General features: G+C 46.2%; 1 protein-coding gene and 1 long non-coding RNA gene across 3 annotated transcripts; one reads left to right on the top strand and one right to left on the bottom strand.

Annotated features, from left to right (window-relative positions):
* Positions 1 to 1,898: 1,898 nt before the first annotated feature.
* On the top strand, positions 1,899 to 18,521 carry Picot (putative inorganic phosphate cotransporter protein picot). 2 transcript variants are annotated; one of them, XM_076901794.1, is made up of 8 exons: positions 1,899 to 2,225; positions 14,485 to 14,669; positions 15,548 to 15,799; positions 16,283 to 16,370; positions 16,622 to 16,848; positions 17,337 to 17,486; positions 17,573 to 17,947; positions 18,290 to 18,521. In XM_076901794.1, the coding sequence occupies exons 1-8, from the start codon at positions 2,138 to 2,140 to the stop codon at positions 18,476 to 18,478; spliced, it is 1,554 nt and encodes a 517-aa protein (XP_076757909.1). In that variant the 5' UTR covers positions 1,899 to 2,137; the 3' UTR covers positions 18,479 to 18,521. The 2 variants fall into 2 exon arrangements, with proteins under 2 accessions (XP_076757909.1, XP_076757908.1); XM_076901793.1 differs by lacking the exon at positions 1,899 to 2,225 and adding an exon at positions 9,958 to 10,125.
* On the bottom strand, positions 4,305 to 4,855 carry LOC143427597 (uncharacterized). The gene is made up of 3 exons (XR_013102330.1): positions 4,767 to 4,855; positions 4,596 to 4,680; positions 4,305 to 4,412 (listed from the first exon to the last, which is right to left on the bottom strand). It is a non-coding gene; the product is annotated as an uncharacterized LOC143427597 (long non-coding RNA).
* Positions 18,522 to 21,807: the final 3,286 nt, after the last annotated feature.

Below are 21,807 nucleotides of genomic sequence, written 5' to 3'. Positions count from 1 at the left end.
AGAATCGAGAATAGTAGAAGATAAACGGACAATAAATCCACTCTCTATTGTTTGCAATAAAATTAATTTTCTATTATCATCCAGATCGATACCACAGCGTCAGAGGACGGACATTCCAAGACCGCCCAGACGATCAATCTGCCCTCGAACGAGATCAGCAGGCCTCGAAGACCTTGCAAAATCGGGTCCTTACAACACATGTGTGCAGAAAACTGCCGACACGACTCCGCCGCACGGTCGCCTCGCGTAAACCGAGAACCAGTCAGGAGAAGAGCGAGCGTCTCGTCTTCCCGATCGATCAAACGGGCAACGCGATAAACCGTCATCGTTGGACGATTAGGCGATTAAGTTGGACTCCCATTATCTTGTGCTGAGCGAGCCGGCGACGCGGCGGCGCAAAAAATAACCGTTTCGCGTGAAAAATAGGCCGAAAGAACCGACCGCGCCGCAGAAACGGAACGAGAGGGAAAGCGGGAGAGAAGAAAGGACGAGAGAGGCGTGCGACGTGAGAGAGCGTGGTTCGTGCAAGCGAGGGTTATTACCTGGCAACGGCGAGGGGAAACCCGACCTTGCGCTGCGGCTCTAGCACCGGTGTATCTCGTGACGAGTTAGTGATTGACACGTGCGTCGAGCCCACCGTGTTCCCCGTTGATACGGGCCTCTCGTTCGTTACTCGCGGAGGCGGGCTACCCGCCCGGTGCCCCTCGATCACTCGAAACGAACACCCGTGCTCGCTGCCAACGACGACGAGGCACGCGTGCACCGGATCACGCGGGATTCAGGTGTCGCGGCGTTTAATCGCCATCTCTCGCTGGTTTCGCCTGCCGATTGCACGGCCATCGTCAGCAACGCCCGTTTTGTTCGCGCGTTCTTAACTACTTCCGTCGGGTTTTCGCGTAACAAGCGTAACAATCGAAGAGCGATCGTTCTTTGTTATCGAAGGTAATTGAAATAGCACCGTTGTATCGACGGCAGAGGCGCGGAAAGAAACCCACGGAACAGCGACGCTACGAATTCCTCGTACGGTCTTCTATTTATATTGCCGCGTATTTTTATTCCATGCCTGTTTCATTAATCATCGCCTATTTCGTTTCTTATTGTTCAACCATTCCTCTTGCTCGCCTGTTCTTTCAATGTCTTCTAACGTTGGACCATTGTCGGCGTCGCGTTACAATTTCCATGCTTTTAAGGTAGATAAGGTATCTCTGTAATTGCAGTTAGAGAAAAGGTAGACGTCGGTTAGTCCTGTGCTCGGATATATTTATTAGCGGTAGTAATAATAATAATAACGTGACGTAGGAGAGCGACGAAGGGTTTGTCGACCCTGCATCTACGTTCGCGCGAGCGCGAACGCCAGGGGAATCGTTAATTCCCATCAACGTGTTCAGATCTCGTTAAGCGTGAGCGTTCGTGCCCGGAATATGTAACGCGTGAAGATCGGGGGCTCGTTGACGCGGAACCAAACTCGATTCGTCGTCACGAGCCCATCGAATCACGGGCAGATCGGCTTTCGCGACACCGAATCGTCGTCGTCGACGTCGCGTCACCGGCAACTGGGTCGGAACGCTGGCTCAGTGCTCGCCTGCTCGGGAATACGGACGCACCTCGATGAACGCACCTCGATAGCGGCTGCGCCCTTTTCCAACAGCCGTAACGCTCGAAAAACTGGCGATTTCGTGACAGAAAAAATAAGCTTTCTTCCACCTCTTTCCTGACCGCGCGTCCGCCACGAGTATTCAAGGTGGTACCCAGTGAAGGGAGAAGCAGAACCCAAGGTGCGTGGCGGGACGTGCAAGAAGGCGGGTGTGCAAAGTTTAAAAAACAGCGGACGGGGAGAAAGAAAGAAAGAAACGAGAGGAGTCTGGTAGGGAAAAGTATAATACTTGTCGCAAGCCACCAGTGACGGCGAAATTCTTTGATTTCTAAGCGGGCGTCCGATTCAGGAAAAGCGTGGCCGTTGCGTGGGAGAGGCGGCCGCGTACGGTGGGGTTCGAGCCGAGTGTTCTAATTGGTCTACGTCCACTAGGTGTTCGCGGCTAAGTGTCGCGAGTTCGGCAGCATACCCAACAGTAGCTGCGAGGCCAGCGCTCGATCGAGATCGTGAACGAGATCTACAATCAAACGCCGCGAGACCGACATGCCAACCAACGGCCTCACCGTGGACCGCAAGTCCGAGATGAAGAGGCCCGGCGAGGTGTTCGAAACGGAAGTAGCCACGCCGTCTGGTGAGTCGCCTCGCGTTTCTCTTAACCGTCCGGTGATCCCGTACGGGTTTTACGAAATCCGTAACCGTCGGTGAAACTCGCGCGAAACGGATGATCGCGTCCGCTTTACGTAACGTGGAAACGGTGTGTATATACTCCACGTTATCTCGAATTAAAGATCTATCGAGCGCAGATACGCGAAAGTATGTACAGACGCCGAAACATTGGAGTCCTCGCGTTGTTCGTACCGTTCTTGGGAGTTCATACGATCGACCTTGTCTGGAAATGTTAATTGTTAGAGTTTAAGACTTTTATGGTATTGCTCTTCGTGATCGTTACTGTCATTGCTTTTTGACGTATGTCACTGTTTCGTAACTACACGGTGTCTCAGTTGTTCATTGGAGGCTGTGTTTTAAGCTGGAAAAGTTGAATCTGGAAATTCGACAGTGGGCGAATTTTCTGACTTAACTTTCTCGAAGATAAAAGATTTCATTTTATTGTATACTCTTGTCTCTGATATTGCTCTTTGTTCAGTAGTAGTCGGTGAGTTTATCGAAAATTAGAAATTACCTCGGGACGCTATAATCCGATGTGAGTAATTAAGGATTAAGGTAGAGCCTTCGAACGTCACGTATATCACATTAATCTTGAACCTTATACCCTCGTGATTAGTTTATATTTTCAACAGTCTTCGTATCAGTCTTTGTTCACGCAAATTATCGTAAGTTGCATTATGTCGCTGTATTAGTTCATTTCCAGAAGCTTATTAGATCCGTTTGAGATGCCTCGTCTTTTCGGTTATCACCTGATACTCTTCACAATCTAGAGTTATCGCTACTGACTTTATACGGAGAATCTGCAAATCGGAGAACAGCTGTTGGAAAAAAAAATTGTCTCTTCAACGCGAACGTTCGAACAATCTGTACCTTTGATATATGAGATCCGAGTAGTTAATTACAATCCCACTATACAGATGTTCAGCGTGCATGTTCAGTGTAATTGATGTCCCAGTCGCTTATGCAAATACTTCTATACACACTATGGGTTTTGCCCTGTGGAAGATTATGTAATAAGTCGAAGTAACTGATTTAAAACTCGCACAAATGGACCTCAGAGTCGTACTGTTTTAACATTGAAGAGGATCTTCAATGGTGTAGGACAGCGCAAAAAATAATTACCTGCAGCTGGAAGTATATTCCTATACACTTGTACAGCAACAGGGTTAAATAAGACATAGCGCGATAATTAAACTCTGTGAAATAGAGATTGCACACTATCAAATGTACTCTGAATTTAAATCTGAATATTCTCAGGTCTCTCAGTGGCTTATTCCTCGTTAGCACATTGTTCATCTGCGTAAACCCAACGCTGTAATCCACCGTTTTCACCATTGCGATTAGGAGATGGACGACGCACACGAGTTAGTGCAAAAAACAATGTATCATGTATCAGAACGCGACGCTATCTCGCGATCACCTTGGTGTTTTTAAAGATTTACAGTGAAATTAGCGATACGACGTGTCACGTCGTGGAATCTCGTGGATTGACACGGTGTTGCTAGAAATAATTTTCCGTCGTGTGATATACGCTGAGCGTGCTATCGTTCTTTTTTTCTCTTTTTTTTTACGACAGGCCCGTGCGCGACTCATAAAGGCGTCTTCTTACAACCGATTGAGCGAGCGATTTCACGCGCTCGATTTACGAGCGCTGCAGAGGTCGCGCTCACGGTCCAGATGCGTTGCTCGGGGAAACAGCTTCCCTACCGAAAAAAAAATCAGAACAACACCTCGTTAATAACTACACTGATGCACGATCCACGAATGTTCAACTTGTAACAGTGGCGCTCGAAAGTTTGACACGTTTTTGGACTTGAAAGGATATGCAAATTTTAATTACGAAGTCGAGTACATTTCATCGAGCAACAAATGTCTGGGAAGCAAAAAATGCTCTACTCTTTTCTCTCGTTACTTGGCATCGCGAACTTTAAAGGTAGTCAGAGAGACTATTGATCGGTTTATTGTTTCTCTTAGAAATATTATAAATCTACTGCACCGTGTATTTGTAACAATTTCATTACCTCTCGTCTGGATTTTCATCCACGCAAAATTCAGATCGACACTGTATGCAGAGACAGTCGAGTGCACGTTGGAACTCCGTGCGAGATCTGCTCGAGTACATGGAATCCTAGGTGCACGTTGTAATTTGTCCCTGGAAGACAATAGAAGAAATATGTTCAACAACTTTCACACATCATGTACGAGTTACAAATGTTTTAAATGTATATGAGCTTTAGTCACACGTTGAGAAACTCCTCGGAAATCGTGTGTCAGTATAGAAAGCTGGACGGGTATGGGTCCTTAATTGGTCGTCGAAATTTCTCAGGGTACATGCCTCACGGAATACAATCGTCGAGCAACGCTATGGGCACACTCGAAACCGGCGTCTACGTAACAGTGCACAATGAACTCTCGAACGTCTGCGATAGAAACAGGTTGTCGTATTTCAAAGTGTCGTCAGAGGCTATCCTCCATAGTTGAAAACGATGTCGCGCGGTCTACTTACAGCCCCATTCTCTAGGAGGCGAAACGGCCCGCATTGCGAGTGTCGTTTTCTATACCGTTTTTCCATTTCCAATCGCCAACGCCGCCGCCACGATCGCGCGAAACCGTGTTTCGTGCCTTTTTACCGATATTTTTATAAACCTCGAATCAGCTACGCGGTTTTACCGCGAACGTACGTGACCATTGATACGTGTCCTTTATTGTACGATCTTTTGCAATTACCAATTCATTGTCTTCCAGGTAGTGTCCACGTTTGAGGAATTAAATATCTCCTCCCTCACGTTCTTTGTGTTCGTTTTAGAGAATTAAGCTGATGGATGATAATTCCAACAGATGTTGATAACTGACACTCATCGTTTAATTCCCATACTAAAGTATAGTACCCTTGGACGAAATACTCCTTATTTTGCGCACAGTTTTATCGGTACCTTACCACCATTTACACGTTTTATTATGTTAAATGGTGATAAATATTTGTCGAGACAAATGTGCTGATGCATGGCCGAATTAGAGAGTTTTCATTTCACAGCTGGTTGCACAATATATAGAATATGCAAATATATGCACATGTTTTGTTTAGCTTCGGGTATGTGGGTGCCTCTTGCGCAGCATAATCTGCAAATTAATAACACTAATCAGTTTACACCGTTTCTTTAACCGAAAACTTACATAATTCCGTCGATACTCCAAATTTGTCCTCCCAATTTGCCCTTAAAGTTTGTGCACGTGCGAGTGCCGCTTCAGGCTAGCCTTGTTTTCGACATACCGAACCAATTTGACGAATTTGTCCAAGACCTTGCTGGGAACTTGCGAGAAACCAAAGTGAGAACAGTGTGCAAAGAATTTAAAAAGGCTGAATAAAACGTGGATCGTACAGCTACGATCATGTTGCGAAACTAAAGGATAACGATGCACTGCAAGCATTAAAAGGATCCGCTACAAAAGCAAGTGATTAGCGTGGGCAGAATAACGTTGCTGAAAGAAATATTCTAATATTACCAAAAGTATTTATATTTAGCAAACTCGCTATTAAGATTGTGTAATATTTACATATCGAATTTTTATCTTATCGTCGTAACGTGTAATACGCGCGAACCAGCGTAGAGTGTAACGAGAAGTAGATTCCATGAATAATTCTATCGATTACTGTTTCGCATTGAAATCGAGCAATTCGCAACGTTTGTAAATTCATTTTCAGATTAGATTACCTCTCGCGATGCGAATAGTGAGACGCCATCGCGTACGCATCGATATATCGCCGTGTTCGACACTTAAAAAGAAAAAAGTCGATAGAATCGATTTCGTGTATCTTATCGCGGATTTCGATATGTTCCATTTGCGCGATTGAAATTTGAACACGCGACAGTCTCGTTCTATTGCTCCCTCCGATCGACGCCGCACGTGCGACGAGCGAATCGATTGTATCGCGTCGGATCGATACGCGAACGACACGCGTCTCGATCCGCTGCGGCAAAGTCAAGAATGAGGTTATAGACGCGCCTCGAAGTGTCCACGGGTTAGGAAAAGAAGTGGAAAAAACGGGAACGGAAACCAGAATGAACGAGCACCAACGACGTCCGATAACTCGTTCAATTGGTCGTCCACAAAAAGTGGTCGCGATGCGAGCGTAGGTGTTCCCTATTATTATGTATTAAACCAAGCAGTCTCTTTTTTTTCTGTTCCACGCCTAGATCGACCTTGTTCTAAACGGCTGACGCATTTCCTAGGAACGCGTTCATCGTCGAATTTGATCTCGACGGTTACAAAATTATTGATCGATCCGACGCTCTCGAAGAGGATTACGTAATTGTAACAATTAGCACCTGCCGATAACAAATGTAACTGTGATCATCCGCTGCGTGAATTTATACACTCGATGCAAGCGCGAATCCATTTGCAGTTGAGACGTACGATTTATCTTGGAACAAGTTAGTCGTTTATTTCATTTATCCACCAACGAACAGCGGGTATATCTGCTATTGCGCAAGGAATGTGCTCGATACGAACGCGCACTGCTTTATTATACAATTGCGTAATATATATATATATAAAGCAGAGGAATCATTGAAATTGAAAGATCCAAGGGATAAGGGAAGATCGATATCATCGAAAGAAATAAATAGAATCTGGATACCAGAGTCGAAATCGTGGATAAAGGGTCAAGGTAAACACGGAATAATTTCAATCTCGATTCCATCTAAGTTCTTTATCTCTGCGTGCGTCGTGTTCTCTCTTGAATAATGCATCGCGCGCGCTCTCCGCGATCGTTGCGAGTTCTCGAAGCGAGCGGTTAAGAGACGCGCGCGTCTAATAACAAACAGGCAACCAAGCGGAAACAGTTGATCGGCAGAGCTCGAGTCGTCGTGAAATTCCACTAACTGCTGGCCTAATCGATCGCGTGGATATCGTACGAGAAGAAGAAGAAAAAACGCCTGTTTCTTTATTCAAGTTGCACCAGTCTGGGAACCGATTTCGAATGCCGGCCGTGGTGACGGAACCTAACCTAACCTAAGACGCTCGACGCCGCCGCATGGCCTGAGCATTCGTTCGAGCGTGACACGCGAGAGTTACGTCGGTAAGAAGGAAGTAGAAAGTTTCGATCTGACAGGACAGACGTCGTCGAGAACGTTTCGTGTCCGCATCAGCGTGAACCAACGGGGCATTCGAGTCGTTCTCGAGCGTCGCTGTTGTTACTTTCGGTTTCAAGGGGCTCTCGAGGTCTCGATTGACGAGCGTCGCGGTTCAAGCATTCCCAGAAACCGCTAAAACCGTGTACGCCTTGACACAGATCGTTAGAAAGCTCGCAGAATGGAAAGGTGTTCGTTGGTGGTTGCTTGTAAATTGGGTAGGCCAAGAATCGCGGTGATCTCGCGGGCCCCTGTCAATTTTCGCGAAGCCGGACGCCGCATTACTTTCAATCTCGTGTTCCGCTTGTAGCTTCCGGCACGGCTGTGCACGACGCGTGCACGTTCCTTCGTTCCTCGTCCGAGGCGGACGTTATTTTCCACTTTGCCAAGTGAATAATGCGTTTAGGGGCCGAACCGGTTTCCTGTTGACACGCCTGACACCAAGTCGAGAGTCAAGCCCCTGGACTGGGCAAGTTTTCGTTCACGAGGTCACGCCTGAAAACCGTGCCTCGTTGGGTCCATTGCAAGGCGAAAATGCCGCTTAAACCAACGACGAAAGTGGAGGACGCTTCCGCGCTCTACGTAATGGGACGTCGATAAACGCACGCCTCTGTTCGAATCGTCTCGTGGACATCCAGAGACCTCTACCATCGAGACGAGGAGCCCCGTTGCGTCGTCGTCGCCTTGTCCAGCCGTCGATAAGTGGATCACGAATTTGTACTCGAGTTTAACGCGTGTCGTTACGCAACAATGCGATCATGCTCGAGGCATTAATAATTTCTTCGAGTCACTCGAGCATGCTTCATCGCGCAATTTTCGAGGAAGCGCCCAGAGAGCGTTTTTATCGCTGGCAATTCACGAAAATTGATCGTTTCCGTGTATCAGCTGTTCGTTGGTATTTAGGTATGGGGCGATGTAGAGAAACGAGACGAGATAGCGCGGAATTCGCTGAGTGCATGCGAAATGGTCGACTCCGTGGACGTGCGCACGTGTGTAATGCAACGGTTTTTTGGCACGCGATATCCACCGGGTCTATCAATAGCGGATCACGTATCTTTATTTTTGCACGCAATTTGGCGGCGCGGTTAATACGAACTTTTTAAATCTTCCAGGCTGCATTACGCATCGCCGATTCGCCTAATTCAATTCTATGGAATCATCGATCCGGTCGAATTGATATGACGCAGCAATTTTCTATTACCAAGGCATTCGTAATATTACGCCACAAGGAATCTCTTCCAGCTAATGGAACATCGCTACAACCTTGGCGTTAATCGCCCGGCGAGCATTTTGTTAAGTAAACGCGACTTAAGTGTCCTCGCGATGACTCACTGTATACTCCGCGACTTACATCGGGAATCAACGCGAATTTACCGGACGATAACGAGGGAAAGGAAATCAACCGCTGAGGAAAGAGAACGACAGCATTTTTTACTCTCAACCCAAGTGGATTCTGAACAATCGTGATCAATCGAATGACGCGGTCACCTACGCGCCATTCCTAAACAATGCTCGAACGACGAGATAAAAGAATATCAGGAATAGTAGGAGATTACTGCACGATTAAGGTGAATGCTCACAATATCATTTCGATCGCGATGATAACGTACAATCGGTGAATACAAAGAGTCGCTAGTCGTGTCCGATAATATCGCCGATAATTCTTGGATTACGTAATTTCAGCGGATATTTTTGAACGAGAAGCTCGTCAGCCAACCGCGGAAACTCTTGAAGCGGTGAATCGCGACAGGGCAAGAGAACGTGGCAGAGGGCAACAGGAACATCGATAGGATACAAGCGACAAGTAAACGTTCATAGATGATCGCAAGATACCCGATGCGATCGAGCGTGTGCGATTCGAAATTGTACCGCGAAGAATGGCACGCGTTTCCCGCGCGACCATCCGATTGGTCGAACCCAGGCGAAGGCGCCAGATGGCGCCTTCTCTGCCAACGAGAGCGGGTGATCGCGTAGGGTCGCGCGACGATTGGTCGAAGGGTCCCGGTTGGTCGGACGATCCGTTTCGTCAGACCGTCCTCCGCTGCCCCCCGCGATCCCCACAGCCGAACTGGCGCAAAAGGAGAAAGAGAGAGAGAGAGAGGCAGGTGCGTGCTCGCTTCCGACCACGGGTACGTTGTTAATCATCGTTATCGGTGCACTACGAAACCGTCAACCGATTTACGGCGACGGGAATCGGTTATTATAGACGCGGAGTGAGCGGCCGGTCGTGCCAGAGAGGACGTGTTTCCCGAGGGAGCTGATCGTTGGGCTCGTTCTTCGTCGTTGTAGGATCGTGGCGGTACGTTGTCGCCGTGCTCGCGTCGTTCTCGTGCGAAGTGTCGATTTTTTACTTACCGCCCAGGCGATCGCGAGGCTCGTCGAGTATCCGTGTGTCGGAAGTGGCGCACGGGCGCGCGCGTTGTCGTCATCTCTCGCTTCGCGACAACGTTCCTGGAACACGGTATTCGAGCGACGATTGCGTGCGATCCATCGTTCGCATTCGCGTCTGCTATATTCGCTGTCCGTGAGTAACAGAGCAGCGGACGGTCGTCCGTCGTTGGTCTCTCTTGTCCGTGTGGTGATCGCGTGCGCGTGGGCCTCCGAGTGTCGGACGTGCGATGAACGGCAACAGCAGGCCGCAGAACAGAGAGAACAGAGGGCGAAATGGCCACGTGCTTGTCTGGGAGCAAACGGGCCTGGAGGAAGAGGACAGACCTGTGGAGAAACGTAAAAGTACGCTAAACAACACGATCATTCGATACTAGCCAGCGAACCCCGTCGTCGTTTGGCCACGCTCGATCGCAGCGAGTTTACCGGCACGACGAAACTTGGTGACTATCCCGTAAACCACGCGTTCAACCACGTGCTCGCGCCCCGTCACTCTCCCGCTCTTTCTCTCTCGTCCTTTCCTTTCCTTTCGTTCGCACTCCTGTTTCCTTTTCCTTCTTTTTTTTCTGTCGGCCCAGTATCTGCACGATTAACGAGGAGAAAGACAGGTACGGTACAATCTGGCCTCGTCCGCTGATAAAACCTACTCGACTTACTCGCGTCCATGTTAAAAATGATTACGTCTGGATACTACATGCTTTCTCTCTTCTCTCTTTTTGTCGCGCCATCTTTCTGATCGTTAGCGGCTCGAACCGTTCCTCTATTCGATACTGTTTTCAGGCTGAAGATCAAAGCTCCTGGTTCTGTTAAGCGACAAGAGCTATTCGTCGAGCATTCTTTACCTACGCAAAGGGGAATTGTTTGCATAATCGGGTTGACGTTCCCTGTATCGTTGTATCAAGAATTTAGCGTCCCTGCTTGCGATCAAGTTCGTCGAAGACGTGGCTGTCGCAGACTTTGATACATCCGCACACTGTTGGCATTTGATTGTGCAGTTACAAGTACATATATATATATATACATAGAAATCGCGTAAACGAGAGAGGAAAGCCCTGAACGATCACGTACGGTCGGTGTCTTCTGGACGTCACGTGCGCGAGTCGATTACACCTCCTTCTCTCGTCGCACTTTCCTCGTCTTTCTCGCTTTGCGGCTACTTTACGCCTACCGTACGATGGCAATAACGTCGCCCCCCTTTCGCCTGTGAACGACGTCGCGCCGAAGTTATTTCCACCGAACGCAACCCGAACCACGTGCTTCGTGGATGGTCGACTGCTGTTAGCCGGTTGCTCGGCGCACACCACGGAAAAGCCAGCAGGGTTGCCATGGAAAGCCGTGCGCGCGGACGTACTTTCGGCTCGCACGGCTGAAAAGTTTCCAGCCTCGAACGGTCTCGACGTCTCTCGCTTAATCGAGCATCATATACGTATCCTTAACCCACGACCGGGGTATTTACTCCCGGTAAATTGCTGCTTGGCGAGACTCGCGTCGCGACGGGAATCGCGATCGATCCGCGAACGGCAACGGGAAGAGGAGGGGCACCGCTCAAAGTTCAAACGCGCTGTGCCCGAAAAGCTAGCACTGCGGCCTGGGTAAACGGCGGTCGTCACGATTAGACCAGCGATAGAGGTGCGCACGGGTGGGGAACCTCGACGGTTGCCACGCGAAAAAGGAATTCGTATTCACGGTCGCGTCGAATTTCTCGCCGCGTAAGAAGTTCTCGCGGCGAGAAATTCGTCGACGCCTTTTTAAACCGTCCCGCAGTGATATCGTCACGAATGTAGCCGTCGCACACCGAAAATAAAACTTGCATCTTCGATGCTATTATTACGCCTTGTTATTATGCCGACATCTTGTCGTAGGAACAACACGTTATAAATAACCAATGCAAACATGCACGCGTTGCTCGAAGCGTGTGCTCGCTCGCTCGTTCTCGAGGATTTGATCGGGATAGGCGCCGTTTTATTCGCGTACGCGTACGAAAAATCAGGAACGATCGTACACGGTCGATTTGACTCGGAAATAGTGGTCGAGTAGATGTATTTATAGCGAGATCGTGAATTTAAAGCGCCGAGAAGCGAACAATTGACTCAGCGGCGCCCAAAGTTGTATCACTCGGTCATTTTACGGTTCTCTATAGAATGTCGAACGTCCATCTGCCAACGAGTAAAATCTAAAACTGTAGATATTTATTATTTTCAGTGAGAACAGCCGAGAGTTTGGTATTCACTCGAGACGAACGCTCCAAGCACGTATACAGTGTGCTGTTTTCACAGTAAGCTTCAGGATTCTCAAATTGCACTAAACGATAGTACAAACGATATTTTATTATCGCGGAGTCATTTTATCTTCAGTCAGATTTATTTCTAAATTGGAAACTATAGGTAATCCTGCTTCATTCACGTGCAATCTCAATGTTACGCCAAGCAATAGAGGATGAAAGTGTGTTTACGCATCTGGTTATTATCTTTTCAGATTAATTTACATACTATTTGCATATTAGCCTCCTCGCGCGAAGACATAGCGCAGGCAAATTCGCTCCACGATCAAAGGAAGCACGACCAGCGTTCATTTTCCCTCTGTTAACGTTCTCCACCTGGATCGAACTCTCAAATAAGCAATGGTATCCAAAATTCTTTCATTACGCCTCATCTTCATTCAGTAAATCCCTGTAACTAACGGAATCGTACGTTCGTAGATTTGGCAGAAGGGGCCGATACGAGCCGACATCCGCACAGCTTTATAAAGTTACATCACTCTGACGATATCGTTTCCCTATATTTAAATAGCGCGTTCAGACTGACGTGGGATGGCAATTATATTTACACAGAACTGTCAACGGAACGGACGCGTTATTTATAACGCGCATGCGTTGTAAATAGACCTTTACGGTCCATCGAACCAGTGAAAGGGCCTGCGCGTTCTTCCGCCAACGGAAAGCGTGTTCTTCGTGGGTCCGTCGCGGTTCCCTCGTCTTGCCTCGACCTTGCCCCATCGCGCGTTTCAATACCGCGCGCGTCCTTGGCGCACACCTTCTTGACCGTGGCTCGCAGATGCATTACCATTCCAATATCATTTTATGCGCTTTCATGGTATCGAACGTGCCGCACATGTTATTGTTTCTCTTCTTAAATCCACGAGTCATCTCGTCCTGCGAAATATAATCGCACTGGACGAGCGTCAACGCTTGCGCACGGTTGCGCAATCCGCGTGGCCACTTCGCGCGGATCGAATCAGCTGTGTGACGATTTCTCGAAACAACAGGACGGATTTCGCTGCGGTAATCGTTTTTACTCTCGTACACGTTCGTATCAGTCGGTCGTTGGTAACGTTTCCGGTGAAACGTTATCGACGAGCCGAGATGCAATCGAAAATTCCGTCCGATCGTTCGAACGGAATTATAACTACAATTCTGCCCGTTCGCTGGCCCAATGAACAGTTGTAGTTATAATTACGATTCGTCTTGCTATCGTGCAATAAAACTATAATTGTAATTACAGCCGTGATGAAATGTATAAATAATGCGGCCGGTATAGGCTCGCGTTTAATGAAGATTGGCGTCCAGTTGATGCCTTTGGCGATTCGTTAATTAGATCCAAGGCGAAGGATCACCAGCATCGTGCGTGGAAATCTATATACAGTCTCGTCGAGATGATAGCCAGTAATAATTCAGAATCAATGAATCACTGTGACCTAATGCTTCCAGGTCTTTGGTTCGTTTCAATCGATGCGTGGAGGAAAAACGATGAGAAATTTAAGAAATTCCTGAAGACGGGATTTACGTTGGATTGCGAGTTCTACTTCAGTTCGATAATTGATTGCGATTGTTTCACGTGTATTCGTTTCTGTTTGGTAGACGATAATAATAAGTACGCGTCGACGAAAGCGTCCTGCGACCGAAATGAGACATGTTTTCTGGCAATTATAGAGGCTGTCATTTCTATCTGGACGCAAGCGTCTGACGCGTACGGAAATCCCGCTGCAAGATATACGAGCTGTCTATTTTGAAAGTGCCGTAAATCATGTTTCGTTATTTACAGATATCCAAACGTTTCACGGTTCAATATTCATAAAAATACTTGTGCTCGATGGGGGAGAGTCTCGCTTACATTTATCTCTCTATTACCAATTTACCTCGGTACAAATAATTTCAAGGAAATATTTCCATTCGCGAATCGTCACTTTCCATTACTTCAATTAAACCGTACGACTCGTCGGTTACATTTAAAATTAACAATTTTCAAGAACCGCTGACTAATATTGATTATAGTCGTTCCTTTCTGAAGTAACGTTCGATAAGACGGTAGTTTATATAAACTGATAACTAAATTATGTAATAAGTAAGTAAATACATAAGATACAAGTAATTTTATAACGTAAGTAACTCTCAACTGTTCTGTATTTTTTTTTCTCAAGTAACTTATGCCACGTTCAAAATTAGCGGCTCGTATGATGTGCGCTTTATGGTGGATTAGGATAGCTTATCGATATTCTTAATTACACTCGGAACAAGCAGCGAGATTAGATTGCCTAATTCTAACCCAAGGGTTAAGTTCGTTCGCGTAGATTTAACCCAATCTTTGGTTGGTCTGCGTGACTGTCAAGTTTGGATTGGATTACTTGACCTAATCTAATCCGTTACTCTGAATGTAATTGTGTCGATGTGCGAGGATGCGACTAACGATTAAATGTTCGCTGTTGCAGCGTTGCTGGGCTCGCGTCACGTAGTGACGTTGATGCTGTTCCTCGGCATGGCGAACGCTTATGTGATGAGGACGAACATGTCCGTGGCGATCGTCGCGATGGTGAACCATACGGCGATCACCGAGAAACACGACGATATCGCGACGAACGAGTGCGGACACGAGATCAGCAATGTTACAAGCACGGTAAGTTTGCATTCGCGGCTCACTCCTTCGATATCGCTTATCTAATCGTGCATCAGTCTCAGGTATATTGCCCGAATGGAGGAATAAACCACAGGAAAGAACACGCCGCCCCGTATTGTAATCGAGATCGTGATCGAGATTGGAAATCCGTCCAAAGCCTTTCGTCGAAAAACAGATTTGCTACGTAACAACGACAGGATTAAGCCAATTAATTCGTACCTGATTATTAAATGCGATCATAACGAACGGAATCGTTAAGTACATAGGTGAAGCAATAGTTACTAGGATCAGCCTAATGATCACGTAGAAGGCTTGCGTTGTTAATGGTCATAAATTAGCAATTCGTTACCTTTCAACGGGTAGCTGTTTCAATTTGCGCTTGAATATGTAAATTTTTACTTCCTTTCGATACGACGGTTAAAGAATTTGTAATTGCGTTTCCGATATTGTCAGTTTTGTTAGAGATTCCTGTAGTTTGTTCCTGTCCCTTTGGAAACTGGACTGAGAATGCTACACGTATACCATACCTCAACATTAGGATCATAAATCAGTGTCTACGTAACTAGTTAATTCGTTAATTTAATTATTTAGTAAATGTGTACATTACCAGATATTCTGTTCGCTATCAGTTATTAGATTAATAATTTAATCATTTGAAAAAGGTTGCAATCATCCCATGACTAGTGTTATTGAGTTAATCTTGTATTTTGATTACATCAGATCCAATTACATCTGTTAGTCGTTAATCACGATCACTGATCACTCGCAACGGTGTCTACTTTGATCGGCAATTCTGATCGTGTTGGCCACAGTTTTCCACAATCGTCGATCCGATTACACCTCGTCCAGTATGATCGATCGTATCTTTTCTGTTGCAGAGCCAAGGGAACAGCAGCGACGGCGAATTCGTATGGGACAGCACGATGCAGGGCTATCTGCTCAGCTCGTTCTTCTACGGCTACGTCATCACGCAAATACCATTCGGGATACTCGCGAAACGTTACGGATCGAAATACTTTCTCGGTGTCGGCATGCTGATCAACTCTGTCTTCGGTTTGCTTGTGCCCTTGTGCGCGCGCGCTGACTACTATTGGCTCATGGCCGTTCGATTCATTCAAGGACTGGGCGAGGTAAGCGATTTTTGTAACGCGCCCTTTCCCTCCCTCTCGATCACTCGAGGAACACCTCTCAGAGATAATAATTGTACTTAATTGTCCCCTTAGTATATCTAATGTTTGATGCCAGTAAAAAGAGCAAACACTTAGAATTAGGCACAATAAATTAGCCCACGGGGAAACAGTTGCGTAAGTTGTTATAACGCTATTTAAAGAGCAATGCAGACAAAGATCGGTGAAAAAAGAGTCAACACTTTTGCAAGTTATTTGCAGACGGGATTAATCTATATTTGTACAGTTTACGTTCGCTCGAGGTAGTGTTCGGTACGGAACGATATAGAGAATGATCTTGCGAAAGGCGAACGCCTAAAGAACGTATGTGATTAAGCGAGGATTAGAAAAAAAAAAAAAAGTCCTTAATGTTTTTCTCTCGTTGAACGCTTTTTGATCGTTCGGGTGTATTTGCCTGCCCCTAGGAATGGATTATCCCTATTGCAGGGTCCGATTGTGCCTTGCACGCACGCGTTGCTGGCCAAATGGATACCGCCGAATGAGCGCAGCAGGATGGGAGCCTTCGTGTACGCCGGTAAGCTCGTTCGTCCCGACGATACCTTTTCTCTGACCTGAGTAGCCCCGTCGCGTCCATCACCGCGGTGTGCTACTTCTGGGACACTATCAGGCCGCTTCTTCTTCTTCTTCTTCTTCTTGTTCTTCTTCTTCTTCCTCCTTCTTTGCCGCTCACGTCGAACGCTTCTTACTCTCCTCCTTTTCTATACGGGCCCTGATGCTTTCACACACGCTAATCGACCTCTTCGTCTCTCTGTTTCCACGATACAGGCGCGCAGTTTGGCACGGTGATCTCGATGCCGTTGAGCGGCATCCTGTCTGAATACGGCTTCGATGGCGGCTGGCCGTCAATCTTCTACGTATTCGGCGCTGTTGGCACCATTTGGTGCGTCGCATTCCTCATCATGATCTACGAGGACCCGGAGAGCCATCCACGCATAGCCGAGGACGAGAAAAAATATATTCTGAGCGCTCTATGGGGCAGTGCCGGAGCCTCTGTAAGTGCTCCCCTCCTCCCTCGTAAATGTACACGCGTAGTGATTCAATGGCATTCAGCAAAATTGTAGCTGGTACTCTACGATTTGCTTGGAATTACGGCCAATTACTCGTATTGTTCAGCCAACAGTGAACCGTGCAATTTCACCTTTACTGATGCATTCTGTAGTGTCCTATACACGTGTATAGACATTACGTGTAGACGGTTCGCATACATTATCCAAAGATATTGTATGGCTATGTTTACATGGTGTGTCATACGTCGTGTCAAACAAAATACTGTTTGTAATTAGTCTACAGATGATGTCTGCAGTTTTGAAAAAAAACACGTGCTGCGGCTGTTGCATCGCCGACACTAGAAGTGGCTCTATCTGCTGCTATCATTTCTCGTTGCACGGTTGCGCAATGCGCTCTGTCAGTGACATCAGAATCGTTACACGTGTTTGTGCACGTGTACGCGCTAATTTTTCTCTCCCTCCGCTGTTTGTAGTCCCCGCCCGTGCCGTGGCGCTCCATCGTGACGTCGCTACCGTTTTGGGCAATCCTGATCGCGCACATGGGCCAAAATTACGGATACGAGACGCTAATGACCGAGCTGCCGACATTCATGAAGCAGATTTTACACTTTGACATTAAATCGGTAAAGGAGAAATGGAAAAATCCAGGAGAGGATAACAAAACAGAACGAGGAAAACAGTAGCGTTTTAATGAGCCGTGTGTTTTCAGAATGGCACTGTTTCGTCTCTCCCCTACTTAGCGATGTGGATATTTTCCATGGTGATATCTCACGTGGCAGACTGGATGATCTCCAGCGGAAAGTTCAATCACACAGTTACGAGGAAAATCATTAACAGTATCGGCCAGTTCGGGCCTGCGATCGCCCTTATTGCCGCCTCCTACACCGGCTGCAACTCCTGGTTAACAGTAGCCATACTGACGATCGGTGTGGGATTGAACGGTGGCATATATTCAGGGTTCAAAGTGAATCATCTGGACATTTCGCCAAGATTCGCTGGTATCTTGATGTCCTTCACCAATTGTCTGGCTAACTTGGCCGGACTGTTGGCACCTATTACGGCTGGATACATAATCGTCGGAACGGTAATTGTCCACGTTTCGCAATAGGTTGGGTAGATTAGCTAGAAAAAGATTTGAAACACGAGATAAATGCGATAACTGCAAGTAATGATCGTAAAATCGGTCTTTTTCTTTTGAAGAATATGGAGGGAGTGAAAACACGAGGAGAACATTGTACTCGGCAATGTTCAAAGCAAAGTAAACAGCGCAAATTGCCGGTTAATTAAAGCAGTAATTTGCACCGTTGTTCTTGCCTTTAATCTTGTTCGATCGTTCGCATTGTTCAACCGAAGTGACGATCGTACAATCCCGTTTCTAGCTGCCTCCTCTACACGCGGATCGTTAACCTTGTTTTCACGTTTTTAGCCGACGCAAGCGAAGTGGAGGCTCGTGTTCATGATCTCCGCGGGTGTGTACATTGTGTGTGCTCTGCTCTACATAATATTCGGGTCTGGTCAACGGCAGCCGTGGGACAATCCAGATAAAGATGAGGAGAGGCAGCACGAGAAGCAAGGATTGGAGAGTGTGAAGACCATCGCGGAGACGCAACACTGACGAGCGGCGCGTTTTAGCTGCTCTTCGTTTCGTCTGCGTCCTCGTCCACGTGCTTTTCTGGTTCCTGTTGCTATATCGTTACAGGCGATGGTGTGCGGAATCGTAAACGATTTCATTTCATTCACCTCTTCTCTGTCGTTGTACGCGTGTCCCCACTGGTTCTATCGTTCATTATGGAGATCGTATGTTGAACATTGACCGTCGTCGTGCGGTCGCGTACGCGCGACTCTCTGCGTGCTGCTAAACAAAAGAACAGAGAGACGCGTCGAAGGAAGAAAGAACGGACGCGCGTATCATCGAAGGAAGAAGAGCACGTTTCGAACAAAACTGCATCCGTGATTTGTCTCTGAGCCCAGCGCAATGGATCGCCGTGGACGACCGGCGCACGAGGATGCCATTGCTTTTGCCGTTTGCTCTTCACTCGTGCGCCAGGTTAAATCGCACTCAAATATTTGTACAGCAAGTAAGTCGAATCGAACGTCACCTTTCTATATCATCGAGAACGGATGCGTGTTTGTGCCTTGTGTACGTGTGGATATACGCGAGGTAGGAGAGGAGAGAATGACAAGCCTGAAAAAGTGACAAAACTGGCGAGTAAAAGAAAAAGAAAGCATACACTTTTACATTTTTATAGTACCCCATTTTTTTTTTTTTCTCGTTTAACAAAACGGTTACGTGCCTTACGATCAAACATTGTGTCAAAATAAAGATCATGCCGAAGTTTCTTCGACGCGTTGTTTTCCATTGATAGCGTTCAACAGCGCTGCCAACCGGTCGGAACGATCGACCCGAATTTCCGTCCGATTTCTGTATGCACGGACCACGCACACGCGTGTCGCATGTTCCTTTCTTTCTCTATTGTTTTATTTTATTTTTTTGTTCTTTGCCTCAAGTGTAAGGACGTATCCAGATGAAAATGTAATGCAGCATGCATTGAGCTCGTCTAGACGCATCCTAACGCGTATGGAACGCAACGTCCGCTCGTCGTTCGTGCAAAGAAACGGATAAGCGTGACGGCAACAACAGTATTAGAGCAGATATCCTCGCGTCTCTTCCGTCTCCGTCTTCGTTCGTTACTTGCCGCGAAATTATCGCGAGCAACTGCCATTTTTGTATTGTACGGCTGACACCGATCGTGAGAAATACGATAAAACGATCCCCGGCCACCCGGGCCGACTTGTTCGTTACTTCCAAATCACTTGCAAAAACAGCATACAATTAATACAATAGAGCAATTGATTTATAAATATTGTAGATATTTTTACGTATAGATTTTTAGCGAGTTGTGTAGACGTTAGACAACTTACTGCTCCTACTTATTTATGCAATGTGTATAAAGCGGAATGAAAGGATAGAAAAAAGACAAAGAGAGAGAGAGAGAGAGAGAGAGAATGAGTGTGTGTAGCGTTGAATAAGCTAAGAGAAGGTAGTAAAACATTCAGAAGAAAGAATTTATATCTGCATAGTGGAATGCATTTTCTTTTTTTTAATTCTTATTGTTGTTATCATTATTATTTTATTATTATTATTATTATTATTACTATTATTGTTGGTATTATTATTATTATTATTATTATTATTATAGTCGTCGTCGTCGTGATCACTGTCATTGTCATCATCATTACTATTATTATTGGTATCGCACTCATCAGCATCATTACCATTATCATTGTTGTAGGTGTCATAATCGTTAAATTATCGCACGGCACACGAGCGCCAAAGCATCGCCCAAATACGTTGCTACGAAAGCGGAACAGCCTGAGAGAGTGTTTCAAAATGTTCCGCTTTTCTCTCGCCTCTTTCTCCTTTTACTCCCGTACATGCAGGCCGTTGTTACGGGTAGATACGCGCACAGGATGTCTCGCATTATGTGGCAAATGTTCCAAAGGTCGATTTAAGTAACAAGAATAAGAGGAAAATTGCCGCAACATTGACGCGCGGCTACGAATTTGTTGTACTTCGGTTATCGATGCGGGAAAAACGTTGTTAAAGAATTTATGCTACTCAGAATCGTGATATCGTAATCATCGTTCGTCGTACATAAATATCTTATCGTGCAGCATACGTTCCAATACGATACTCTTATCGACTGTAATATGATTCAAAGTATTCAAACCTATTATTGGGATAATACTTGATTTTTTACTTTGTATCGCCGTTGCAGGAAATCAACGTCACGATCTCGTCTCAAAGCTTCTCTTGCGATCGTTATTACTTCAAATCATCCCACTGAAATACTTTCCGCATAATGTGGAGCATCCTGCGTATATGTTATCGAATTCTCGAGAGAGCCCAGCCAGCCGTACGAGCGGCGACATTTTATTGCGATAAATATATTTTGCGTACCCTCGCGTTCAGCCTGGAACGTGCTCGATAATGGAAATCTTCCAGATCATTATTTAGCCTACGTACCGTACCGTTTCCACGATACCCTCCGATCGCGCAAAACATGGACCGTTGCCGGATCGTTTCAAAGTACCTGCGTTTTCCTGTGATCGCGTGTCTAAAAATGAAAGAAAAAAAGAAAGAAAGAAAGAAAGTAATGTGTGCCTTCAGCGACTTTTGCCAACAAGTTACCGCAGTTTAATTCCGTTTGGTAACTCGGGAATTATTTTGCTCGTCGATGCAAAACGGGCACACGCCTGATCGCCTCGTTCCAGATTCTCTTGCATGCGCCAACACCAACGCTGAAAGAAAATACGCGCGTTTTGCGCGCACGGCGTGTGTCCCGCGCGCGCGCGTTACCGACGACCGCGAAATAAAAATCTTTCACCACGGTAAAAAGAAAGAAAGATACTTTTACGAATACGAAAGCTTTACGATTACGAAAGCGATTGTAAAATGATGGATTCAATCCCCCGAGATTCATATTTTTTATAAGAATATTTATGATGACCGTGTTGCACGGTAAATGCTGACGCAAACTGTTGGGACCGTACAAAATTGTTCTTTTCTTTTTTTTTTATCACTCGAAATTCCAAAATACGTAACAATGTACGCGCGGATTAATAAAACTATCGCTCAAAGTACGTTGTAACCATCGATCGGATTTTATTCCATTGTCCTTTAACATTCCTTACTTTTGGCGTCGTTGAAGGAACTGTAACGGGATATAAGTATAGAATTTCAAAGTGAACGAGCTAAACCGTCGGTCATAATACCTTCTGATACCGATTATCGGTATAATTGTCTAGAATTAAGACTTAAATACCGACCAGATGTATGATTAAGTATTATTAAGAGCAATCTGCAGAATGGGTCCATTCATTGATGCATTTTTGTCTTGTAATTCGTTACGTCTCTCAGAGTCCCTTACCATTTTAGTGTCG

Source organism: Xylocopa sonorina, chromosome 9 (genome assembly GCF_050948175.1).
Source record: "Xylocopa sonorina isolate GNS202 chromosome 9, iyXylSono1_principal, whole genome shotgun sequence".
Taxonomy (NCBI): Eukaryota; Metazoa; Arthropoda; class Insecta; order Hymenoptera; family Apidae; genus Xylocopa; species Xylocopa sonorina.
This window is presented reverse-complemented; position numbering and strand designations above follow the sequence as displayed.